This window comes from Anomaloglossus baeobatrachus, chromosome 11 (assembly GCF_048569485.1).
Source record: "Anomaloglossus baeobatrachus isolate aAnoBae1 chromosome 11, aAnoBae1.hap1, whole genome shotgun sequence".
NCBI classification, from domain to species: domain Eukaryota; kingdom Metazoa; phylum Chordata; class Amphibia; order Anura; family Aromobatidae; genus Anomaloglossus; species Anomaloglossus baeobatrachus.
Genome location: NC_134363.1, coordinates 153486901 through 153511708, shown reverse-complemented (window position 1 = coordinate 153511708; position 24808 = coordinate 153486901). Strand labels below are relative to the sequence as shown.

Here is a 24808-nt window from a genome sequence, read left to right as displayed (position 1 = left end):
TTCTTTGTACTTGTCCCTATTTTCTCCCTGTAACTCTGTGATGTCAGGTTCTCCGCCCTTCTTCTCCATGTAGTGTTTCGTATCAGCCATCTTATGCACATGTTGTTTGCTCTCCGGAGAAGAATTCCATTTTGTACCTGCCACATTGTCATCAATATGAGATTTTCAGTTAAAGCATCCCTCTTTTCCTGGAGTTTTCTTGCAATGAGATTGTGGCCGAGTTAAACTATCTGACGAACCGATATGAACGCGAGTACAGGTCAATACGAAGGGCCCAGGAAGAAGCGGTCTGTTCAGGCACCACCACGTTCTACTTATCCGTGAGTCAGAATACCCATAAAGAATTAATATACAGAGGATGAGAAAAATATTGAAAACTTCACCAATTTTAACTATGTTACTAAAGGAACTATTGACATGACTTTCTCATCAGATGTCAGCAACAACCCATCCAATCCAAGAAATCAAACCGTACATGTCGATAAATTATATGAAATAAGAAGAAATGACACAAGGAAAAAAATAGGTGCAAAAAGCCATGGAAAGTCATGACACCAGCTGAAATACATCAATAATTAGAGATCAATTCTGCCACTTAGTGAAAAGTAATATTAACCCCTTCACGACCTTGGACGGATCTATCCGTCCAGGATCGTGTCCCGTTAAGCCCCGCCCCCTGCCGCGGTCAGGCGCGTGGATCAGCAAACATATCAGCTGTTTTCAACAGCTGACATGTGTGCCTGCTAGCCGCAGGTGGAATCGCTTCCACCCGCGGCCATTAACCTCCTAAATCTTGCTGCCAAAGTCTGGCAGCAAGATCTAAATGCGCGCGGCCATGTTTTTTACTTACCGCCGCCCCCACCGGAAGTCCCGTGTGTTATCACGTGACTATCGGTGGTTGCCATCGTAGCACAGGGTCATGTGATGACGCCTGCAGCTATGATGTTTCACTTTCGTTTTCCCTCGGCCGAGAGCAGAGGGAAAAACAAAGTGACTGAATCTGCTGTTTACAGTTTTATTGCTGTGATCAGCAGATAGATAATAGCGATCGGATTGCTGATCGCTATAGCCCCCTAGGGGGACTAGTAAAATAAAAAAAGAAAGTAAAAAAAAAGTTTTAAAAAAAAACCTAAAAGTTCAAATCACCCCCATTGAAAATTAAAGGGTTAAAAAATAAATAAATATACACATATTTGGTATTGCCGCGTTCAGAAATGCCCGATCTGTGAAAATATAAAATCAATTAATCTGATTGGTAAACGGCGTAGTGGCAAAAAAACTCCAAACGCCAAAATTACGTTTTTTGGTCGCCGTAAGTTTTACGCAAAATGCAATAACAGGCGATCAAAACGTAGCATCTGCGCAAAAATGGTACCATTATAAACGTCAGCTCGAGACGCAAAAAATAAGCCATCACTGAGCCATAGATCCCAAAAAATAAGAACGCTACGTGTTTCGGAAAATGGCGCAAAACGTGCGCCACTTTTATTGGACAAACTTGTGAATTTTTTTTAACCCCTTAGATACAAGTAAACCTATACATGTTTGGTGTCTACAAACTCGCACCGACCTGAGGCATCACATAGATACATCAGTTTTATCATATAGTGAACACGGTGAATAAAACATCCCAAAAACTATTGTGCGATCACACTTTTTTTGCAGTTTTTCCACACTTGGAATTTTTTTGCTATTTTCCAGTACAATATATGGTAAAACCTATGGTTTCATTTAAAAGTACAACTCGTCCCGCAAAAAACAAGCCCTCATATGGCCAGATTGACGGAATAATAAAAAAGTTACGGCTCTCGGAAGAAAAGGAGCAAAAAAACAAAAACGCAAAAACGGAAAGTGCCCCGGGGCTGAAGGGGTTACCTGTTTCAACTGATGGCCTCTAAAAAGGCTCTCATTACCAAGGTGCCACACAAGAAACATTTCATGATGGAGAGCTGCAGAAAGACCTGGAATCCAGCAGGTACAATTGTTTAAAAGAAGACAATAAGTAATGCCCTCCCCCTCCATGGCCTGTATGCATGCTCCTGTATGCACGCTCCTGTATGCACGCTCCTGTATACACGCTCACCATACAAGACTCCACTACTGAACAAAAAGCATGTTCCAGTGCATTTACAGATTACTCAACAACATTTAGACAAGCCTGTAAAATACTGGTAGAATATAGTCTGGTCATATGAGACCAAAATTGAACTCCTTGAATGGCATAATAGATACCATGTTTAGAGGTCAAAAGGCAAATCACCTCCCAAAACACCAAAAACAGTGACGGTGGGAGGTGGGAACATCATGGTGAGGGGCTGTTTTTCAGCATACGGCACTGGCAAACTTAAAGGGAACCAAACATCAGGATTTTGGTATATAAGGTAAAGCCAGTGCAGTACTGGCACTATCAGGCACAGGCTATACATACCATTACTGGGCAGCTCGGATGTTTAGGCTGTGAAATCCAAGTTTATGAAGTTTGAAAATTCATCCACTTTTTGATTGAGGTGTGCACCTCTCGAGATAATATCCGGGCGGGTTATGCACATGATTCCCGCCCCCCGCCGCCTGTTCTTCCCTCTCTGGCTGTATGCAAATTTCTCTATTCAGTTACACGGCATCGGAGTTGGCGCCTGCGCATAGCGCTTATCTCCGGCGCCATGTTTTTAAAGACCGCATTACTCAGTTTTGTGTCTGAGAGGGCGGTGCATGCGCCCTGACTTCTTCAGATCTCGTTGTGACAGCGGGAGTGTGTGCGGTGTCACAACAGGACTGGAGAACAGCTGATCTTACCGATTAACTGCAGCAGACGATATCGTAGCAGACGTCTGCTGCAGCTAATCGGTAAGATCAGCTATTCTACAGTCCTGTTGTGACACCGCACACACTCCCACTGTCACAACGAGATCTGAAGAAGCAAGGGCGCATGCGCCGCCCTCTCAGACACAAAACTGGGTAATGCGGGCTTCAAAATCTTGGCGCCAAAGATAAGCGCTTTGCGCAGGCGCCAACTCCGACGCCGTGTAACTGAATAGAGAAATTTGCATACAGCCAGAGAGAGGGAGGAACAGGCGGCGGGTGGGGAGGGGCGGGAACTATGTGCATAGCCCGCCCGGATATTATCAGCAGAGGTGCACACATCAATCAAAAAGTGGATGAATTTTCAAACTTCATAAACTTGGATTTCACAGCCTAAACATCCGAGCTGATGCCATCTACCAGGAAGATGATGATGATGATGATGATGAAGCAAGGGTAGACATTTCATCAAGACAATGATCCCAAATACACAGCCAAGAAAACTATTGGTTTCAGAGACAGAAAATAAAGCTGCAAGAATGGCCAAGCCGATCACCGGTGCTGAATCCAATAGAAAATGTATGGAAGGAAGTAAAGCTCAAAGTCCATAGAAGGAGCCCATGGCATGCAGGATGTGAAGAGTGCTTGTGTGGAAGAATGGCCCAAAATCACTCCTGAGCAAGGCAGACGACTAGTGTCTCCATACAGAAGGTGTCTTGAAGCTTCATGACCAACAAAATATGTTATATGAAGTATAAAATAAATTTCAGTAACTCTGTTCAGTACTTTTTCGCTGTGTCATTTCCCATTCTACATCACTAAATTTATGGACATCTATGATTTGATTTCTTGGCCTGTGTGGATTGGATGGGTTGTTACCAACATCTGGTGAGAAATTCATGTCACGAAGACAGATTTTAGCAGTTTTTCAGAGCTACTGATAAGTTAAAGGAGTTTTCTAGCTTTAGAAATCTCTCAGCTGAAGTTTATTTAAAGGGAACCTGTCACCACTGTTTTGGCCTATAAGCTGCGGCCACCACCACCGGGCTCTTATATGCAGCATTCTAACATACTGTATATAAGAGCCCAGGCCGCTGTGAGAGCATAAAAAACACTTTATAATACTTACCTAACGGTCCCACGGTTGGCCAGATGGGCTTCTCCGTTGTCCGGTGCCGGCACCGCCGCTTTCAGCCATCTTCGACCTCCTTCTGACTCCTGTATGCATGACGCGTCCCATGTTATACACACTCGCCGTTCCTGTGCAGGCGCACTACAATACTTTGATCTGCCCTGCTCAGGGCAGTTCAAAGTGCGCCTGCTCAGGACCTCAATGCCGGCGAGTGTGTATGACATCTGACCCGTCATGCACCGCGGCTAGAGAAGAACAAAGATGGCCAAAAGAGGCGGTGCCGGCAACGGAGACGCCCATCTGGCCAACCGAGCAACCGTTAGGGAAGTATTATAAAGTGTTTTTTATGTTCTCACAGCGGCCTGGGCTCTTATATACAGCATATTAGAATGCTGTATATAAGAGCCCGGTGGTGGTGGCCGCAGCTTATACGCCAAAAAAGTGGTGACAGGTTCCCTTTAAGAAACAAAACAAACCCCTGAGCTTTATCCATCCTCCCCGGGTCCAGCACTGAGCTGCTCCCAGTGTCTGTTATACTCAACAGCACAGCAGCTAATTAGTGAACACAAAGGCTCTGAGCTACTGAGCTCACTTATTGACTGCAGCGCTGTTGATGTGACGTCAACGCTGCAGCCAATATTAGATACTGGGACTGAGAGTAGATGTGGAAACAGCAGCCTTGGGGCGGCGGGGGAGATGTTGGGGGGTTGTGTATGGATGGAAGTGGCTTATAAATGGGGAAAAAAAGCATATTTATCTGATAAGATATACTGCAAAGTTTCTTATATTCTCTAGTATTATTGATTAATGCAGAGTTTACAGGTACGACAGTGAGCAAGAATATTATATGTAATACAGCTTTTATGTGGTCCAAATTACCATTTCCATTCTCCATTTTTCGTAACCTTCAGTGTCACAATCATCTCAACAAAGAGGAGAAAAATGCCACAGAGGAGAATCCAGTAATAGTCATCTTGTGTGACCGCCACCGCTAATACTACCATGAGAGCTCCATGGATGGCAAACAATAACCGGCTGAAGATGGCTCCCAGGATCTTCAAACACCTCCTCTTCATTCTGCTAATTTTGCTTGGAATCTGTGAAGAGACAAGTACAACGTTGTCAGCTTACAATGATCATCCCAGAACTACTAAATATTGTAACTTCAGGCCTCGCTGAAGAACTTTTGTCGATCCTTTCCACAACTTGTTCGTTGGCTTACTTGGAACCAGTAATTTGTGCCAAATTTTGGCACAATATCTATACTTGTTGTTACATTTTTGACCCTTTCATCCAAACCATAACTTTTTCCCACAAGGTGGTACCATAAAAATGCATTTTTAACCCCTTGGAAACGTGTACTGCTTGTATGTAGCGGGATCAGAAATTGAAGACCACTATCATTGCCAGGCTTGCACTGCTATGAAGCCCAAGAAGTGGGGGGGTTTCTTAGGAAATTGGCAATTATACAAAACACAACACTGCAATTCAGCAGTATTTCTGTCAAGGGGTATGTAATGACAGCACAGGGGCTCCTAGGCTGGTCCTCAGACTCGAGGCCCTGCACTGTCCCTTATCTCAGAGATAGTCTTGATGGTAGCCAGGTCTGAGCCCCCAGCATGACCCTGACTCCTGTCCGAGCCCTGATCTTACTCCCCCATCTTCCTCAGAAACACAGTAACAAAACCCTACAGAAACGACACTGACAATGGAGAATGAAATCACATACACACTGCACTCAAACACAAAGGAGAGACGATTTTTATACAGGGGAATAAAGAAAAAGGATGGACGTAACGCACAACAGGGAAACTTCCACACCACTCAAAATCGCAACAACAGATCACCATAAACAGGTTCACCACAAAAACCAGGATCGCTGAAGCTATCCTCGGCTCTGAGTAGCAAGGTCCAGAATTTTATATAGGGAGGAGACTCCTGTGATTGATAATTAGGAACCAGAGCTCCTAGCAGAGTTCACCAGGTCAGCAGGAATTAACTCCCACAGGGCTGAGGAGCAGAGCACATGAAACAGCTGATGCCCAGCTTTGGCTGAACAGCTAGGAGACATCAATTTGCCTGTCAGGCTCTGCAGTGTGAACAGACACCTAATGAGTCTGGACCTGAATACCGCATAAAAATTTCACGCTAAACCAACTAATAAAATATGTAAAAGACAAGTCATCCGAAAAATAAATACATTGTGGCCCTCAGAATATGGCAACTGAAGCCAGTTTGTTTTTTATATTAACCTATATAAGTTCTGTATCACCATAAATGTACAGACCCATAGATTAACGTGGCCAAGTCCACTAAGGAGAGGCATAGCTCAGGGACCAGCTCCGGGGGAGCCAAACATCGGAGTGGGCCCCTAAACAGGTAACCCAGTTTACACCTGCGGTGGCGCCCCCGTGATTATAGGTATAGGGGAACCTAAGCAGATAATAATATTGGTACTTGAAAAGGTAGATGTGATGTTTTTATCACCTGTTATTGCATTTTAACGCAATGTTGGGGTGACCAAAAAAACATAATTTTGGCTTTTGGAATTTCTTTTTGCCTAGCCGTGTACTGATCAGATTAATTGATTTTATATTTTGACAGTTCGGACATTTATGAATGTGGCGATACCAAATATGTGGGTGTTTTATTTTTTATTTTTAATGGGGCAAAATGAGGGTGATTTGAACTTTTTAAGTTCGTTTCATTTTTTTTAATATTTTTTACATTTTTTATTGATTTTACTGGTTCCTCTAGGGGACTTTATGACGGCACACTCCAATCGCTTCTTCTTATCAGAGCGATGATGACATTGCTCTGATCAGTAGAAATGCTCATCTCATGTGAGTGCCAGCGCTCTGACAGTTATCAGAGGAAGTACGTCATGGTAGTGTCAGGGGTCATCAGCTGACCCCGTGCTACCATGACAACGCATTGGCTCGCCGTGATCCTGCTGATGGCAGCAAGGAATGGTGTGATCTCTGCCGCGGTCAGTGTTTGACAGCGCAGTCTTAGGGGTTAACAGGCGGGGGTGGATCTCCGATCCACCCGTGCCTGTTAGCCACACATCTGCTGATCAGATTAGCAGCCATGTGCAGGGAATACTGAGGACTTGCCGCCGGAGACCACAGTGACCGGAGGGAAGCTCCAAATGACGTACCAGTACATCCTTGGTCATTAAGGGGTTAAAAAGGTTATCCACGACGTTAACATTAATGGGTTATCCTTAGGATAGATCATCAATGTTTGATCGTCCAGAGTTCGACACTCGGCACCCCTGTCTATCAGTTGTTCTCTGTGTCATTGGTGGCCGGAGCTGCACATTTAGGGAGCTGCACAGCATTGCACCGTGAACTCAATAGTGACCACCACTGAGTCACATCACGGGGCCGCCGATGGGAGAGGGGAATGTCACGCTTCACGCCAGAGCGTGTTAGATCACGCAGTAAGAGTTTGACAGTGCAATCTAACTAGTTATCAGGTGCTGATATATCTCGTGCACAGACCGTTGGTTGTCAAAAGGGGTTTTTTAATAGGTATTTATGGCATAAATGCATAATATTCAAAATATATCTGATAGGTGCTGATCCTACCTGTGGGTCTCCACTCAGGGACCTAATGTGAAGGTGGCTGGGGTTGCGCGTGGCTTTCTCCATTTTGGTTACGGACACATCTGAAGTCACTTTGGAAAATTAGTTTCGCTTCATAAAAACTAGAAATATCTTTTCAACAGGTGATTAAGGAAGTAACCTAAAGTCCGAGAATGTGCAAGGTCCCCAAGATTATAATTTGCCTCGGTTTCGTTCTTTTTTGTTTGCACTGCTTATTAATTACGGCTGATTAATTACAAAGACAGGCGCATAGTGTGAAAAATGAGACTTCTATGTGCTTGTGGTAACCATCAACACAACACTACCTCAACACTCCCTCTGTGGCTCAAATCCAATACTTATTTTGGCACGTTATATACATACTGGGTGGCACGGTGGCTCAGTGGTTAGCACTGCAGTCTTGTGGTGGCTCAGTGGTTAGCACTGCAGTCTTGTGGTGGCTCAGTGGTTTGCACTGAAGTCTTGTGGTGGCTCAGTGGTTAGCACTGCAGTCTTGCAGCGCTGGGGTCCTGGGTTCAAATCCCACCAAGGACAACATCTGCAAGGAGTTTGTATGTTCTCCAGGTTCTCTGGTTTCCTCCCACACTCCAAATCTGTATGATAAGTAATGTAGATTGTGGGGATCCAATGGGGACAGTGATGCTGATGTATCTAAAGTGCTGTGGAATCAATAGCTCTACATAAGTGAATAAATATTATTATTATTATTATTATTATTATTATATACTGCAAATATATAAACTTGGCAAACCTAGCTCATCTACTTATTAAACCTCTGTGTTTTGCCACATTTCTCTCTAAAATGCTTAAGTTGCCAGATTAAATGGTACTTTGCACGCTGCGACATCGCTAGCCGATGCTAGCGATGTCGAGTGTGATAGTCCCTGTCCCCGGCGCACATGCGATATCTTGTGATAGCTGCCGTAGCGAACATTATCGCTACGGCAGCTTCACACGCACTTACCTGCCCTGCGACGTCACTCTGGCCGGCGACCCGCCTCCTTTCTAAGGGGGCAGGTCATGTGGCGTCACAGCGACATCACACGGCAGGCGGCCAATAGAAGCGGAGGGAAGGAGATGAGCGTAACGTAAACACCCCGCCCACCTCCTTCCTTCCGCATAGCCGGTGGAGGCAGGTAAGGAGATGTTCCTCGCTCCTGCGGCTTCACACTTAAGCGATGTGTGCTGCCGCAGGAACGAGGAACAACATCGTATCTCCTAGTGGTGCGACATTATGAAAATGACCGACACTACACAGATCACTGATTTACGACGCTTTTGCGATCGTTTATCGGCGCATCTAGGCTTTACATGTTGCGACATTGTTACCGGCGCCGGATGTGCGTCACTTTCGATTTGACCCAGACGATATTGCAGTAGCGATGTCGCAACGTGCAAAGCACCCCTAAGTCTTCAACTTCATTGCAATCTGCCTCCCCAAGATCTGGAGATTTACATTTTAACACTAACATCAATTCAGAAATAAGAAAAATATAAGGAAGTCCAGGCACTAAATAATCCTTCCCATTTTTAGAAAACAGAAATCATTTGTATGCGTTGAACAACAAAAAAAAAATAGTGCACAAAATAATAGCGCTCAGAGATAAGCAAATTAATTTGAGGCAAATCGTATTTGAATCAAATTTGTTGGATTCCACTGAAGCTGGCGAATTCAAATAATTTCCAATTCAGTTTGCGCACATGGCCCACATTGCAGAAGATTGCATCAGGCAGAAAGAGATGACATGACCTCGGGTTATTAGGAGAGACTATGTAGCCTGTATAAAAACAAAAGCAGGAAATGCAGCGGCCAATTCATAGAGAACCTGGATAGTGAGATCGGGTCTCAAGTCACAGCTTAGCCAGTGATATAGTAGTGAGAGAAAGCCATAAAGCACTGAAAAAAAAGCTGGAAAAAGAGTGTGTGACAGCACAGCAGTGAAGATTAATGTGCAAGGTAGAGAGAATAGCATTAGGGTATGTGTGCACACTGCAGTTTTGTTTCGTCAGCAAAAAACACACCCCCTGGCAGAAAAACGCATCAAAAAACGCATGTGTTTTTGCCGCGTTTTGGTGCATTTTTGCGGCATTTTGGTGCTTTTTGGCCACGTTTTGGTGCATTTTTGCCACTTTTTTGTGCGTTTTTGCCCATGCGTTTTTCACTATATTCAATGGAAAAACGCAAAAAGAATTGACATACTGCTTCTTTTTTTCTGCAACCAAAACTGTAGGCAAAAAAAAAAGCAATGTGCGCACAGACTTTCTGAATTCTCATAGACTTTGATGGGAGAAGAAGAGACATGCAGTTTAGGGCAACAAACTGCACCAAAAATGTAGCAAAAATTGCACTGTGTGCACAGGGCCTTATATACATTTTTCAGGACAATTGAAAGTTTTGTAGTACATTTAATTCACGGTTAAACAATTTTTCAAAAATGTGCTCTTCTCTAATAGCGCCATATACTTTTCATATGAATAGGCCCATAAAGTGTCCATGATAACAGTACCATTTAATATCCATATCAATGGGCCAGAAAGTGCCCCAGTAATATCAATTCTTCATAATAGAAGAACGTGGTTCTGTATAAGAAAGAGATTTCCAAATAATTGCATTGTTTTGGTGTAACGCATTCATATGAGTTGCGCCAAATTTCTGGCACAACAAAAAGATGCAAACAAAATACTTTGCCCCAATATCTGTGTGAGAATTACTGAGAAGATTGGCTCCTCTAATGCATCATTGCACGAGTTATAGTTTTATCAGTGGATCCTTCTAATAACTTGGTTTATCACATGTGATATGTTCTACGTCATCCACACGCGCCGACATTGAGGTCCTGCGCAGGCGCAGTTTGATCTCAAGGCAGAATAAAGTATTGTAGTGCGCCTGTGCAGGACCTCAATACCGGCGAGTGTGGATGACGTAGGACGAGTCATGCACCTTGGCTTCAGAAGAAGGAGGACAAAGATGGCCGAAAGAGAAGATGCCAGTCCTGGAGAATGAAGACACCCATCCGACCAGTCTGCACCGTACCGCGCCTTAGGTGAGTATTATAAAGTGATTATTATGTTTTACACAGCGGCCTGGGCTCTTATATACAGTGCCTACAAGTAGTATTCAACCCCCTGCACATTTAGCAGGTTTACACATTCGGAATTAACTTGGCATTGTGACATTTGGACTGTAGATCAGCCTGGAAGTGTGAAATGCACTGCAGCAAAAAAGAATGTTATTTCTTTCTATTTTTTTTTTTTTTTAAATTGAGAAAAGTTTATTCAGAGGGTCATTTATTATTCAACCCCTCAAACCACCAGAATTCTGTTTGGTTCCCCTAAAGTATTAAGAAGTATTTCAGGCACAAAGAACAATGAGCTTCACATGTTTGGATTAATGATCTCTTTTTCCAGCCTTTTCTGACTAATTAAGACCCTCCCCAAACTTGTGAACAGCACTCATACATGGTCAACATGGGAAAGACAAAGGAGTATTCCAAGGCATCAGAGACAAGATCGTGGAGGGTCACAAGGCTGGCAAGTGGTACAAAACCCTTTCCAAGGAGTTGGGCCTACCTGTCTCCACTGTTGGGACCATCATCCACAAGTGGAAGGCTTATGGAACTACTGTTAGCCTTCCACGGCCTGGACAGCCTTTGAAAGTTTCCCCCGTGCCGAGGCCAGGCTTGTCCGAAGAGTCAAGGCTAACCCAAGGACAACAAGGAAGGAGCTCCGGGAAGATCTCATGACAGTGGGGACATTGGTTTCAGTCAATACCATAAGTAACGTACTCCACCGCAATGGTCTCCGTTCCAGACGAGCCCGTAAGGTACCTTTACTTTCAAAGCGTCATGTCAAGGCTCATCTACAGTTTGCTCATGATCACTTGGAGGACTCTGAGACAGACTGGTTCAAGGTTCTCTGGTCTGATGAGACCAAGATCGAGATCTTTGGTGCCAACCACACACGTGACGTTTGGAGACTGGATGGCACTGCATACGACCCGAAGAATACCATCCCTACAGTCAAGCATGGCGGTGGCAGCATCATGCTGTGGGGCTGTTTCTCAGCCAAGGGGCCTGGCCATCTGGTCCGCATCCATGGGAAGATGGATAGCACGGTCTACCTGGAGATTTTGGCCAAAAACCTCCGCTCCTCCATCAAGGATCTTCAGATGGGTCGTCATTTCATCTTCCAACAAGACAACGACCCAAAGCACACAGCCAAGAAAACCAAGGCCTGGTTCAAGAGGGAAAAAATCAAGGTGTTGCAGTGGCCTATTCAGTCTCCTGACCTTAACCCAATTGAAAACTTGTGGAAGGAGCTCAAGATTAAAGTCCACATGAGACACCCAAAGAACCTAGATAACTTGGAGAAGATCTGCATGGAGGAGTGGGCCAAGATAACTCCAGAGACCTGTGCCGGCCTGATCAGGTCTTATAAAAGACGATTAATAGCTGTAATTGCAAACAAGGGTTATTCCACAAAATATTAAACCTAGGGGTTGAATAATAATTGACCCACACTTTTATGTTGAAAATTTATTAAAATTTAACTGAGCAACATAACGTGTTGGTTTGTAAGATTTATGCATCTGTTCATAAATCCTGCTCTTGTTTGAAGTTTGCAGGCTCTAACTTATTTGCATCTTATCAAACCTGCTAAATCTGCAGGGGGTTGAATACTACTTGTAGGCACTGTACAGTATTCTAGGATGCTGTATATAAGAGCCCACTGGTGGTGGCCGCAGCTTATTGTCACCAAATCTGGTGACAGGTTCCCTTTAATGCTGTTGAAGGCAAAGGGCAGTCACTCTTAATAATGATGTGATTAGATTTCTCTTTTGTTCATTTAATTAACATTTTGCTAATTGATAAAAATAAACTAGTAACACTACTGTTTTTTTAAAGCATGCTTACTCTGCAGCATTTTTCCCACAAATGCCTAAAACCTTTGCCCCCTACTGTATACACTGTGTGCATACTGTATATAGTTGCTTTAGTCAAGCTTAGTTCCGATATATAATCAATTATACAGAGATAGCACTTTTTGGTTTCTGGGTGGTGGTGAGTCGTTCAGGTTGGAAACAGTCTTTTAACTTTGAGGCTGTGTGCCCACGTTGCGTTGTGTCCCTGCAGAAATTTCTGCAGCGATTTGAACAGCACACGAGCGCTTCAAATCGCTGCAGAAACACTGCGTGAAAAAGCCGATTTCATGCGCTCTGGATGCAGCCCCCACCATAGACAGAGCGGGGGCTGCATCCAAAGCGCACAAAAGAAGTGACATGTTGCTTTTTAGAACGCAGCGATTTGGCAGCATGCAAATCGCTGCGTTCTAAAACGTAACATGCGCATGGATTATGCATAATCTGCATAGATTGTGCTGGGGACGCAGGACGCATGCAGTTACGCTGCGGCGCAGAACGCAGCATACAGTGCCTACAAGTAGTATTCAACCCCCTGCAGATTTAGCAGGTTTACCCATTCGGAATTAACTTGGCATTGTGACATTTGGACTGTAGATCAGCCTGGAAGTGTGAAATGCACTGCAGCAAAAAAGAATGTTATTTATTTTTTTATTTTTTTTTTAAATTGTGAAAAGTTTATTCAGAGGTCATTTATTATTCAACCCCTCAAACCACAAGAATTCTGTTTGGTTCCCCTAAAGTATTAAGAAGTATTTCAGGCACAAAGAACAATGAGCTTCACATGTTTGGATTAATTATCTCTTTTTCCAGCCTTTTCTGACTAATTAAGACCCTCCCCAAACTTGTGAACAGCACTCATACTTGGTCAACATGGCAAAGACAAAGGAGCATTCCAAGGCCATCAGAGACAAGATTGTGGAGGGTCACAAGGCTGGCAAGGGGTACAAAACCCTTTCCAAGGAGTTGGGCCTACCTGTCTCCACTCTTGGGAGCATCATCCGGAAGTGGAAGGCTTATGGAACTACTGTTAGCCTTCCACGGCCTGGACAGCCTTTGAAAGTTTTCTCCCGTGCCGAGGCCAGGCTTGTCCGAAGAGTCAAGGCTAAAAGGACAACAAGGAAGGAGCTCCGGGAAGATCTCATGGCAGTGGGGACATTGGTTTCAGTCAATACCATAAGTAACGTACTCCACCGCAATGGTCTCCGTTCCAGACGAGCCCGTAAGGTACCTTTACTTTCAAAGCGTCATGTCAAGGCGCGTCTACAATTTGCTCATGATCACTTGGAGGACTCTGAGACAGACTGGTTCAAGGTTCTCTGGTCTGATGAGACCAAGATCGAGATCTTTGGTGCCAACCACACACGTGACGTTTGGAGACTGGATGGCACTGCATACGACCCGAAGAATACCATCCCTACAGTCAAGCATGGCGGTGGCAGCATCATGCTGTGGGGCTGTTTCTCAGCCAAGGGGCCTGGCCATCTGGTCCGCATCCATGGGAAGATGGATAGCACGGTCTACCTGGAGATTTTGGCCAAAAACCTCCGCTCCTCCATCAAGGATCTTCAGATGGGTCGTCATTTCATCTTCCAACAAGACAACGACCCAAAGCACACAGCCAAGAAAACCAAGGCCTGGTTCAAGAGGGAAAAAATCAAGGTGTTGCAGTGGCCTATTCAGTCTCCTGACCTTAACCCAATTGAAAACTTGTGGAAGGAGCTCAAGATTAAAGTCCACATGAGACACCCAAAGAACCTAGATAACTTGGAGAAGATCTGCATGGAGGAGTGGGCCAAGATAACTCCAGAGACCTGTGCCGGCCTGATCAGGTCTTATAAAAGACGATTAATAGCTGTAATTGCAAACAAGGGTTATTCCACAAAATATTAAACCTAGGGGTTGAATAATAATTGACCCACACTTTTATGTTGAAAATTTATTAAAATTTAACTGAGCAACATAACGTGTTGGTTTGTAAGATTTATGCATCTGTTCATAAATCCTGCTCTTGTTTGAAGTTTGCAGGCTCTAACTTATTTGCATCTTATCAAACCTGCTAAATCTGCAGGGGGTTGAATACTACTTGTAGGCACTGTACAGTATTCTAGGATGCTGTATATAAGAGCCCACTGGTGGTGGCCGCAGCTTATTGTCACCAAATCTGGTGACAGGTTCCCTTTAATGCTGTTGAAGGCAAAGGGCAGTCACTCTTAATAATGATGTGATTAGATTTCTCTTTTGTTCATTTAATTAACATTTTGCTAATTGATAAAAATAAACTAGTAACACTACTGTTTTTTTAAAGCATGCTTACTCTGCAGCATTTTTCCCACAAATGCCTAAAACCTTTGCCCCCTACTGTATACACTGTGTGCATACTGTATATAGTTGCTTTAGTCAAGCTTAGTTCCGATATATAATCAATTATACAGAGATAGCACTTTTTGGTTTCTGGGTGGTGGTGAGTCGTTCAGGTTGGAAACAGTCTTTTAACTTTGAGGCTGTGTGCCCACGTTGCGTTGTGTCCCTGCAGAAATTTCTGCAGCGATTTGAACAGCACACGAGCGCTTCAAATCGCTGCAGAAACACTGCGTGAAAAAGCCGATTTCATGCGCTCTGGATGCAGCCCCCACCATAGACAGAGCGGGGGCTGCATCCAAAGCGCACAAAAGAAGTGACATGTTGCTTTTTAGAACGCAGCGATTTGGCAGCATGCAAATCGCTGCGTTCTAAAACGTAACATGCGCATGGATTATGCATAATCTGCATAGATTGTGCTGGGGACGCAGGACGCATGCAGTTACGCTGCGGCGCAGAACGCAGCATACAGTGCCTACAAGTAGTATTCAACCCCCTGCAGATTTAGCAGGTTTACCCATTCGGAATTAACTTGGCATTGTGACATTTGGACTGTAGATCAGCCTGGAAGTGTGAAATGCACTGCAGCAAAAAAGAATGTTATTTATTTTTTTATTTTTTTTTTAAATTGTGAAAAGTTTATTCAGAGGTCATTTATTATTCAACCCCTCAAACCACAAGAATTCTGTTTGGTTCCCCTAAAGTATTAAGAAGTATTTCAGGCACAAAGAACAATGAGCTTCACATGTTTGGATTAATTATCTCTTTTTCCAGCCTTTTCTGACTAATTAAGACCCTCCCCAAACTTGTGAACAGCACTCATACTTGGTCAACATGGCAAAGACAAAGGAGCATTCCAAGGCCATCAGAGACAAGATTGTGGAGGGTCACAAGGCTGGCAAGGGGTACAAAACCCTTTCCAAGGAGTTGGGCCTACCTGTCTCCACTCTTGGGAGCATCATCCGGAAGTGGAAGGCTTATGGAACTACTGTTAGCCTTCCACGGCCTGGACAGCCTTTGAAAGTTTTCTCCCGTGCCGAGGCCAGGCTTGTCCGAAGAGTCAAGGCTAAAAGGACAACAAGGAAGGAGCTCCGGGAAGATCTCATGGCAGTGGGGACATTGGTTTCAGTCAATACCATAAGTAACGTACTCCACCGCAATGGTCTCCGTTCCAGACGAGCCCGTAAGGTACCTTTACTTTCAAAGCGTCATGTCAAGGCTCGTCTACAATTTGCTCATGATCACTTGGAGGACTCTGAGACAGACTGGTTCAAGGTTCTCTGGTCTGATGAGACCAAGATCGAGATCTTTGGTGCCAACCACACAGGTGACGTTTGGAGACTGGATGGCACTGCATACGACCCGAAGAATACCATCCCTACAGTCAAGCATGGCGGTGGCAGCATCATGCTGTGGGGCTGTTTCTCAGCCAAGGGGCCTGGCCATCTGGTCCGCATCCATGGGAAGATGGATAGCACGGTCTACCTGGAGATTTTGGCCAAAAACCTCCGCTCCTCCATCAAGGATCTTAAGATGGGTCGTCATTTCATCTTCCAACAAGACAACGACTCAAAGCACACAGCCAAGAAAACCAAGGCCTGGTTCAAGAGGGAAAAAATAAAGGTGTTGCAGTGGCCTAGTCAGTCTCCTGACCTTAACCCAATTGAAAACTTGTGGAAGGAGCTCAAGATTAAAGTCCACATGAGACACCCAAAGAACCTAGATAACTTGGAGAAGATCTGCATGGAGGAGTGGGCCAAGATAACTCCAGAGACCTGTGCCGGCCTGATCAGGTCTTATAAAAGACGATTATTAGCTGTAATTGCAAACAAGGGTTATTCCACAAAATATTAAACCTAGGGGTTGAATAATAATTGACCCACACTTTTATGTTGAAAATTTATTAAAATTTAACTTGTTGGTTTGTAAGATTTATGCATCTGTTAATAAATCCTGCTCTTGTTTGAAGTTTTCAGGCTCTAACTTATTTGCATCTTATCAAACCTGCTAAATCTGCAGGGGGTTGAAGACTACTTGTAGGCACTGTAACTGCATGCAATACGCACACGTGGGCAGAGAGCCTAAAAAAGTCAGAAGCATTTAAGGTTTTGTTGGAGTTAGTGTCATTAACTTGATTACTTTTCAGCAAGTCTGTATGCAGATATCGGGCTTGCATGTGGCTTCTGTTGTCTACATCTTGTCAAAGGGCAGCACAAATACATTATAACTCAGTCCTGTGTGAGGACATAAACCGCAGGATTAAAAAGTGACCTATGAAGTGAATGGTCGGGTTCTAAGCCAAAACTCTTTGCTCACCCACCAATCATTGTATAAAGCACTGGGGCGAAGAACCAGTACAAGGGAAATCAAAGCTGGTTGCATGCTATGGGATGTAATATAAATGTGTAATTTAATTATGCATGCCCATTTGTATGCATGTATATGTGTCTTAGTGTGCATATATAGTGTGATCACTGGACCCGTGGAAGCACAAAGGTTAGAAATGGCTCGCCGTCGTCCGGCGTTGTGACTATGTCCTCACCCTCCCCCACCACCTGTACCCCTTGGTATGAATTATTCTGATTAAATCTATAATCTGGAAGCCGCTGAGTGCCGCCTGATTCTGTCTCTTTTTGATCTTACACATATGTGTGTGTGTGTGTGTGTGTGTGTGTGTGTGTGTGCATTTATCTATATGTGTCTTTGGATGTTTGTATAAGTATGTGTTTCCTATGTATCAATGTATCATTATCTATTTATCTATCTATCTATCTATCCATCCATTGTGACATTCAACTACTGGGTGTTACTAGATACAACTAGTGGTGGGGAGGTCAAACAAGCCAGAGGTCCGGAGCCAGGAGGTCACATATGGAACACCGGGAGAAAGCAGAGCCGACGTCAGTGTACGAGCCGGATGTCAGAAGCCAGGAAGTCACAGGGAGAAAGCAAAGCCAAGGTCAGGGTACAAGCCCGAGGTCAGAAGCCAGGAAGTTACATAAGGTACACAGACAGAAAGCGGACCCGAGGTCAGGTTAAGAGACGGAGGTCAGAAGCCAGGGGGGTAAGGTCAGAGTCAGGGGCATGGGCAGAGAAGGGTAAAAGAGGTCCGGGATAGGGAGACAAGATAAGAACAAAGTACACACGGGAGCTAGAACACTCACTGCAGAGCAGGAACTACGAGTGGCGGCATGGCGGGTGAGATTGCTCCCTAATGAAGCGGAGCAATCACCCAGAATGAGGTGCCTGTTAACAGACCCCTCCCAAGACCAGACCAGGACCAGAGGCCAGGAAACAACCCGTTCACCAAAGAACAAAACAAAACAGAATATTGGCTCTGCTGAGAGAAGAGCACCGCAGATCAGAACCATGACATCCATTATGTATTTTTGTGTTCGTGTTCATTTTTGTATATGCTGTTTTTTGTGAATGTATTTAAATTATTTGCGGCTGTTCTGCCAGTTTTTAACAGTTTTTGCAGTTAGCAATATCTTTTTGCACCTTCTAGCAAAAATAGATAATTTCCCTTTGGTAGGGTGTGAAACGAAAGGGCACTGGACAGAGATCCAAAAAAAGGGATAAAAAGGACTGTCACCACATCCATCTCCTTTCTACGCCTTAGGGGTGCTCACAATAGGAGGTGGTGTTTTTGTCTTGCAGGATGCATGTGAACTGTGGACCAGTAAAAGAATGACTTTGAGAAGGACCTTGATTGAGGTTAATGAGAGTCAGATTGCTGATCACCTTAGGAAAAGGTGTTAGGCTATGTGCGCACTAGAAAAGTGATTTTTCTCAAGAAAATTTCTTGAGAAACTTCTGGGAGCTGAAGATTACCGCACCTGCATTTTTGCCGCGGTTTTCCCGCGGTTTTGCCGTGTTTTTTGACGCGTTTTTTCCGCAGGTTGGTCCCTGCGTTTTTTTTATGCTGTAACTGCAATAAATAATATAGATAATAGATAGCTAATCGATAGATAGACAGACAGATAATGGATAGAGGGAAAGATAGATAGATAGATAGATAGATGAGAAAGACCTATATAATGTCCCACCCCCTGCATATTCTAAGCTGGCACCCTTTAGTGACTTTCATGTGGCACTAAAGGGTGCCTAGCCTTATATTTAGCCAAAAAATAAATAATTAGAAAAAAAATGACGTGAGGTCCCCCCCATCTTTTGTAGCCAGCTAGGGTAAAGCAGACGGCTACAGCCTGCAGACCACAGCTGGCAGCTTCACCTTGGCTGGTAACCAAAATAGAGGGCACCCCACGCTGTTATTTTCCATTAAATAAATAATTAAAAACAAAAACGTGGGGTCCCCCCCAAATTGGATCACCAGCCAAGGTAAAGCGGACAGCTGTGGTCTGGTATTCTCAGACTAGGGAGGTCCACTGTTATTGGACACTCCCCAGCCTAAAAAAAGCAGGCCACAGCCGCCCCAGAAGTGGCGCATCCATTAGACGTGCCAATCCTGGCGCTTCGCCCCAACTCATCCCGTTGCCCTGGTGCGGTGGCAAACGGGGTAATATATGGGGTTGATGCCAGATGTGTAATGTCACCTTGCATCAAGCCCTGGGGTTAGTGATGTCAAGTGTCTATCAGATACCCGACATCACTAACCCAGTCAGTAAGAAATAAAAAATAGACAACAAAAAAAGTTTTATTTGAAAAAACACTCCCCAAAACATTCCCTCTTTCACCAATTTATTGAAAAGAACAATCAATTCCAGGTCCGGCGTAATCCAATAATTGGGTCCCACGGCGACCCATACCATAGTCACTGTCCCAGTCAATGAAGAACAGAATGTTCTCCGTTGGCTGGGAGAGTAGTATAGTGACCTGACCTAACATCAATGGGTCAGCCCAGCTCACTGCATGGGATGCCGAGCGCTGCCATCAGGAGGTTACATGAGAGCATTACCTGCTGTGACGATCTCCTGCACTGCTGACGTCAGCGCTGTCACTGACTTTTATGCCCGCCGCGTTCTCAGCAGTATTGCGAGAGCCCGTGATGTCACCGCTAGTGACAGTGTCGGGCCACCCGTGAGACGGGCATAGACGGCAGTGACCGCGCTGACGTCAGGAGGCAGGAGATCATCACCGCAGGTAATGATCTCATCTCACCTCCTGACAGCAGCGCTCGGCATCCCCGCGGCTGCACGCACTGCAGTGAGAAGCTGCTGATACTGCGGGCAGACACTGACACTGCAGTGCGGGCAGCCGCGGGGCTGGAGCGGGACACAGACTGCATGGGCACCTGGAGGTTACACGGAAGTGCTTCTGTGCGGCGTCCAGTGAGTGTGACGTGTGTGTTTACTCTGCTCCGCTTCCTCTTCTGTCATAATGACATCACTTCCCTGCAAACCGCAGGCAGTGCTGAGCATTACCACAGGTAAATCGCGGCTATACCGGTGGTATACCGCACATTATTTGCTACTTGCGGTATACCCCCGGTATTTCGCGATTTTATTACAGTGAATGGAGTGAAATACCTGCGGAAAAGAAGTGACATGCACATTTTCTCAAGAAATTTTCTCAAGAAATTCTGCAGAAAGAATTTTCTTGAGAAAAAAAACGCAGTGTGCGCACAGCTATTTTTTTTTCCCATAGGTTTTGCTGGGAAATGTCTGCAGAAAGATTTCAAACATTTCTCAAGAAATTTCCGCTGCAAAACCGCGGGTAAAACCGCGGGTAAAAACGCACTAGTGCGCACAGGGCCTTATTCATGTTTAGAGGTTAGTAATGGTTTAAGAAATGAGGTTGTACCCAATATGTTGGCTTGGCAGCTATAATTTGCATAATTTAAAGATGACCTGTCACAAGATCAAAAGTGGCCAGGTTTTGCTCTTATTTTATGACCGCTGCTTCCCTGAGTCAGACAGCTTTTTATTTCTTTTCAATCCAGCATATGGTTCCAGAGATACTGTCACACTAGGTATGGGGAAGTACCAAGCAAACGGCGAAAGGGAGAGGAAGGGAAAACCTGTGTCTAGGGAAAGGGAAGATGGTGACCCCTGACCAAACCTACTGCTGGTCCCTGGGGTCCCTCACCACCCTAGATAGGTTTTGCACCTATGCGCCGAGCCAGATACCTGACCCTAGGTATCCCTAGTGCTGGACCCTAAATAGGGAACGGATGGGATGAGCTCTTAATCAACCCCACTAAACACTATAGAAGACACAAGGAGGACACACAGGGAAAAAAACATGAACAACGTATCTGAAGATAACTCAGGTAGAAGTTCAGCAAAGTTTTCAGCAATGATACCACAGATGAATACAAGCCACCTGCTTATACCCAGAGCTAGAATGAACTGAATAATATCACCAGCATAAGTGCAAAGGAAGGTAGGGGTATATAAGCACAGAGAGAATGCTGATGAACAGCAACTGGGCGAGCTTCTGCTGGGTCCAAAAGGGGGAGAGATGAATCCAGCAGGAAAGCTACCTATACCAATAAATACTGACCGCAGGATGGGAAGCAATGGGAAGTCAGGGAGTATTTTGTGCAGCCAAACACTGTGACCTTCTATGGCCCGAAAACACATGACACACAAATGACAGATATGGTCCTTTTTATTCAGTGCTAATTTCATGGTCTTTGCCAAGGAGGCAATGTTCAAGACATGCCCCCGAGGATCCTATGAGTCACTCCCTCTTATTAAAGATCATGAAAAGTAGCAATAAATAAAAAGACCCATATCTTTGGAATCGTATAGTGGATTTATAAAAACATACAAACATGCAAACAAAAAATGAAATACTCCAGGGAACCACGGGAATAAAATAGCAAAAGCTGGTAACTCTTAATATATTATTTCCATTACCTTCTAAGAGCTGCTGTTACCTTTGTTGCAGAGGCATCACACTATATACAAGGTTTCCTTGTACCATTGGAGCCTGTAAACCAAAATGTATGTAACCTGTTAACACATACAGTACAGACCAAAAGTTTGGACACACCTTCTCATCTCTAGAACAACTGTTAAGAGGAGACTTTGTGCAGCAGGCCTTCATGGTAAAATAGCTGCTAGGAAACCACTGCTAAGGACAGGCAACAAGCAGAAGAGACTTGTTTGGGCTAAAGAACACAAGGAATGGACATTAGACCAGTGGAAATCTGTGCTTTGGTCTGATGAGTCCAAATTTGAGATCTTTGGATCCAACCACCGTGTCTTTGTAGAAAAGTTGAACGGATGGACTCTACATGGCTGGTTCCCACCGTGAAGCATGGAGGAGGAGGTGTGATGGTGTGGGGGGGCTTTGCTGGTGACACTGTTGGGGATTTATTCAAAATTGAAGGCATACTGAACCAGCATGGCTACCACAGCATCTTGCAGCGGCGTGCTATTCCATCCGGTTTGCGTTTACTTGGACCATCATTTATTTTTCAACTGGACAATGACCCCAAACACACCTCCAGACTGTGTAAGGGCTATATGACTAAGAAGGGGAGTGATGGGGTGCTACGCCAGATGACCTGGCCTCCACAGTCACCAGACCTGAACCCAATCGAGATGGTTTGGGGTGAACTGGACCGCAGAGTGAAGGTAAAAGGGCCAACAAGTGCTAAGCATCTCTGGGAACTCCTTCAAGACTGTTGGAAAACCATTTCCGGTAACTACCTCTTGAAGCTCATCAAGAGAATGCCAAGAGTGTGCAAAGCAGTAATCAAAGCAAAAGGTGGCTACTTTGATGAACCTAGAATATAAGATATACTTTCAGTGGTTTCACACTTTTTTAAGTATTTCATTCCACATGTTTTAATTCATAGTTTTGATGCCTTCAATGTGAATCTACAATTTTCAGAGTCCTAAAAATAAAGAAAACTCTTTGAATGAGGTGAGTCCAAACTTTTGGTCTGTACTGTATATTTTAAGTTTCTGTTTCATGGGAGAGCTGTGCTTTTGATTCTATAGGAAAAAACGAAACTTCAGTCTTATGCCAGCAGAAAATGATTGTTAAAATGCACCTAGCCAGTAAGGGTTACATAGAATGGAATGTGTTAAGGACACGGCTGTTAAAAAAACGTGACCAGCCCCGGTATTGAAATGTTTCCTGCAGGCCGAGCCTATTGCTATTCAGGAATATAACAGTTCTCTTTAATACTGTCTATTTTTCTTGGCATCTAACAGTGAGGCGTATTTGATACTCTGGTGGAAAACAAGATTTAGGAGGGGGAGCAAGCTGCAAACTTCACTACTTTACAGCTGCACTTAATCCTGCGCTTCTGCACTAGCTCAGAAGGCATTTACCGACCGGTACAAAATCTCCTGGAATGTTTTATGTTCCTTATGTGTTGGCCATGGATAAGGTCAGTAAATATAAAGTCAAAACTTAGCATCATTCATGGGGTAAAATGTTGGAGATAAAGTAACGTCTCTTCTTTATCGTGGAATCAGACTTCCTCATTGTGTGTGATCAAAGCTGTTTTGGCATCAGGATATATCAAATATATATAAAAAAATATCAACATATATCAAAAACATGCAAAATATATATTATATCTAATTGTATCAACTTATATCCCACAGAGCTGTAGTTAAACCTTACCTTCGGCTGTTCCATTCAATCCTATAACAGAGACACCTGCAAGGTCTTCTTCCAGATTTTGAGATTCCTCAACCGGTTGCTTTTCAATTTTTGATATGCCCTAGCCCACTTGGTCAATGGAGCCAACAAATGAAGACACATTTCCAGTAGAAAACACACCCCGCACTGTGATAATAAGCTGAAAAGATCACATGGCATTAAGTCTGCACAATCGTCTCGTAGAATCTTCTGATTAGTTTCATATCTCAACCTAAAACTTTTTCGAGATATGTTGGGTTGTTAAATTGTATCCTCAAGACGTTCTTGCCTAATTTAATTGAGGACTATAAGAAACGACTAAAGTTCTTAGTCTACATATCTTCCCCAGTTGACCCTTCTTCTCTTTCGTTCTTCAGACTGTAAACAGAAAATCTTTCATCCAGTGCCACGAACGATGAGCGTTTTGTTTACATTCCGAATGATTATTCTTCCAACTCCAATCATTCTTCGTAAACTTTTCCGAGCAGGCAAGATTCAGGTCTGCTCTCGATTTTTCTCTTTCTCTTTCTAACCAAATGCCTTCACGCGTTGGAAATTTGCTCTCACTTTTCCCCCTCCCTAAAATTCTTGAGGCTGGTGCTCTTTTTTTTAAATCTCAGCTTAACATGTTCTTCATTGATAATTTCTACTATTAACACATAAATCGTGGAAATATTGAATACATCAATAATGTAGGGAGAAAAAAATATATCTTTTGTGTATTTACGGATGAAAAGAATAAAAAAAAAGATAAGAAGGCAGTTCCACGGTAAGCTACTTGTCGGTGTAATAAAGGTATTATCAGCTTCAAGTCTTAGCAATTGAGATAATATGAATAATTAATGTGTCAAATAGATCCGGAAATATAGCAGTTTTAATTTGTTATGCATTAAAAAGAAATAATCCTTGATGAGACAGTTATATTCTTAGGTAATTGTGATAGGAAACATCTAAATACTGCCCTGCCAGGAACTTTTGTTTCTTAATGATATCCTTAAAGAACTACAATCCTTAAGTGTGAAGTTAATGCCATTACGGTATGTGAATTATCATTCTGGAGACGCATAAGCGGGGTTTACACGCTGCGATATCGTTAATGATTTATCGTCGGGGTCAAGTTATTTGTGACGCACATCCGGCGTCATTAACGATATTGCAGTGGGTGACAAGGACGAGCGACCTTAAACGATCGCAAAAGCGGTAAAAATCGTTTGCCGCGGAGAGGTAATCCTGAAACAAAAAATCGTTTTCAGGATGTTTGCGATGTTGTTCCTCGTTCCTGCGGCACCACACATCTCTGTGTGTGACACCGCAGGAGCGACGAACATCTCCTTACCTGCCTCCACCGGCAATGTGGAAGGAAGGAGGCGGGCGGGATGTTACGTCCCGGTCATCTCCGCCCCTCCGCTTCTATTGGAC

The 24808-nt window shown here is 44.0% G+C and overlaps 1 protein-coding gene across 1 annotated transcript in view; it reads right to left on the bottom strand.

The window, feature by feature from the left end:
* The window catches only part of LOC142256137 (transmembrane protein 26-like), a 30436-nt gene extending 6326 nt beyond the window's left edge, over positions 1 to 24110 (bottom strand). Inside the window, exons 1-2 of the mRNA XM_075327677.1 lie at positions 23372 to 24110; positions 4811 to 5028 (exon numbers count right to left, since the gene is read on the bottom strand). Of these exons, the coding sequence (XP_075183792.1) occupies positions 4811 to 5028; positions 23372 to 23386 (233 nt within the window). The 5' untranslated portion in view covers positions 23387 to 24110. The remainder of the gene's footprint in view (positions 1 to 4810; positions 5029 to 23371) is intronic.
* Between the last annotated feature and the right edge of the window lie 698 nt (positions 24111 to 24808).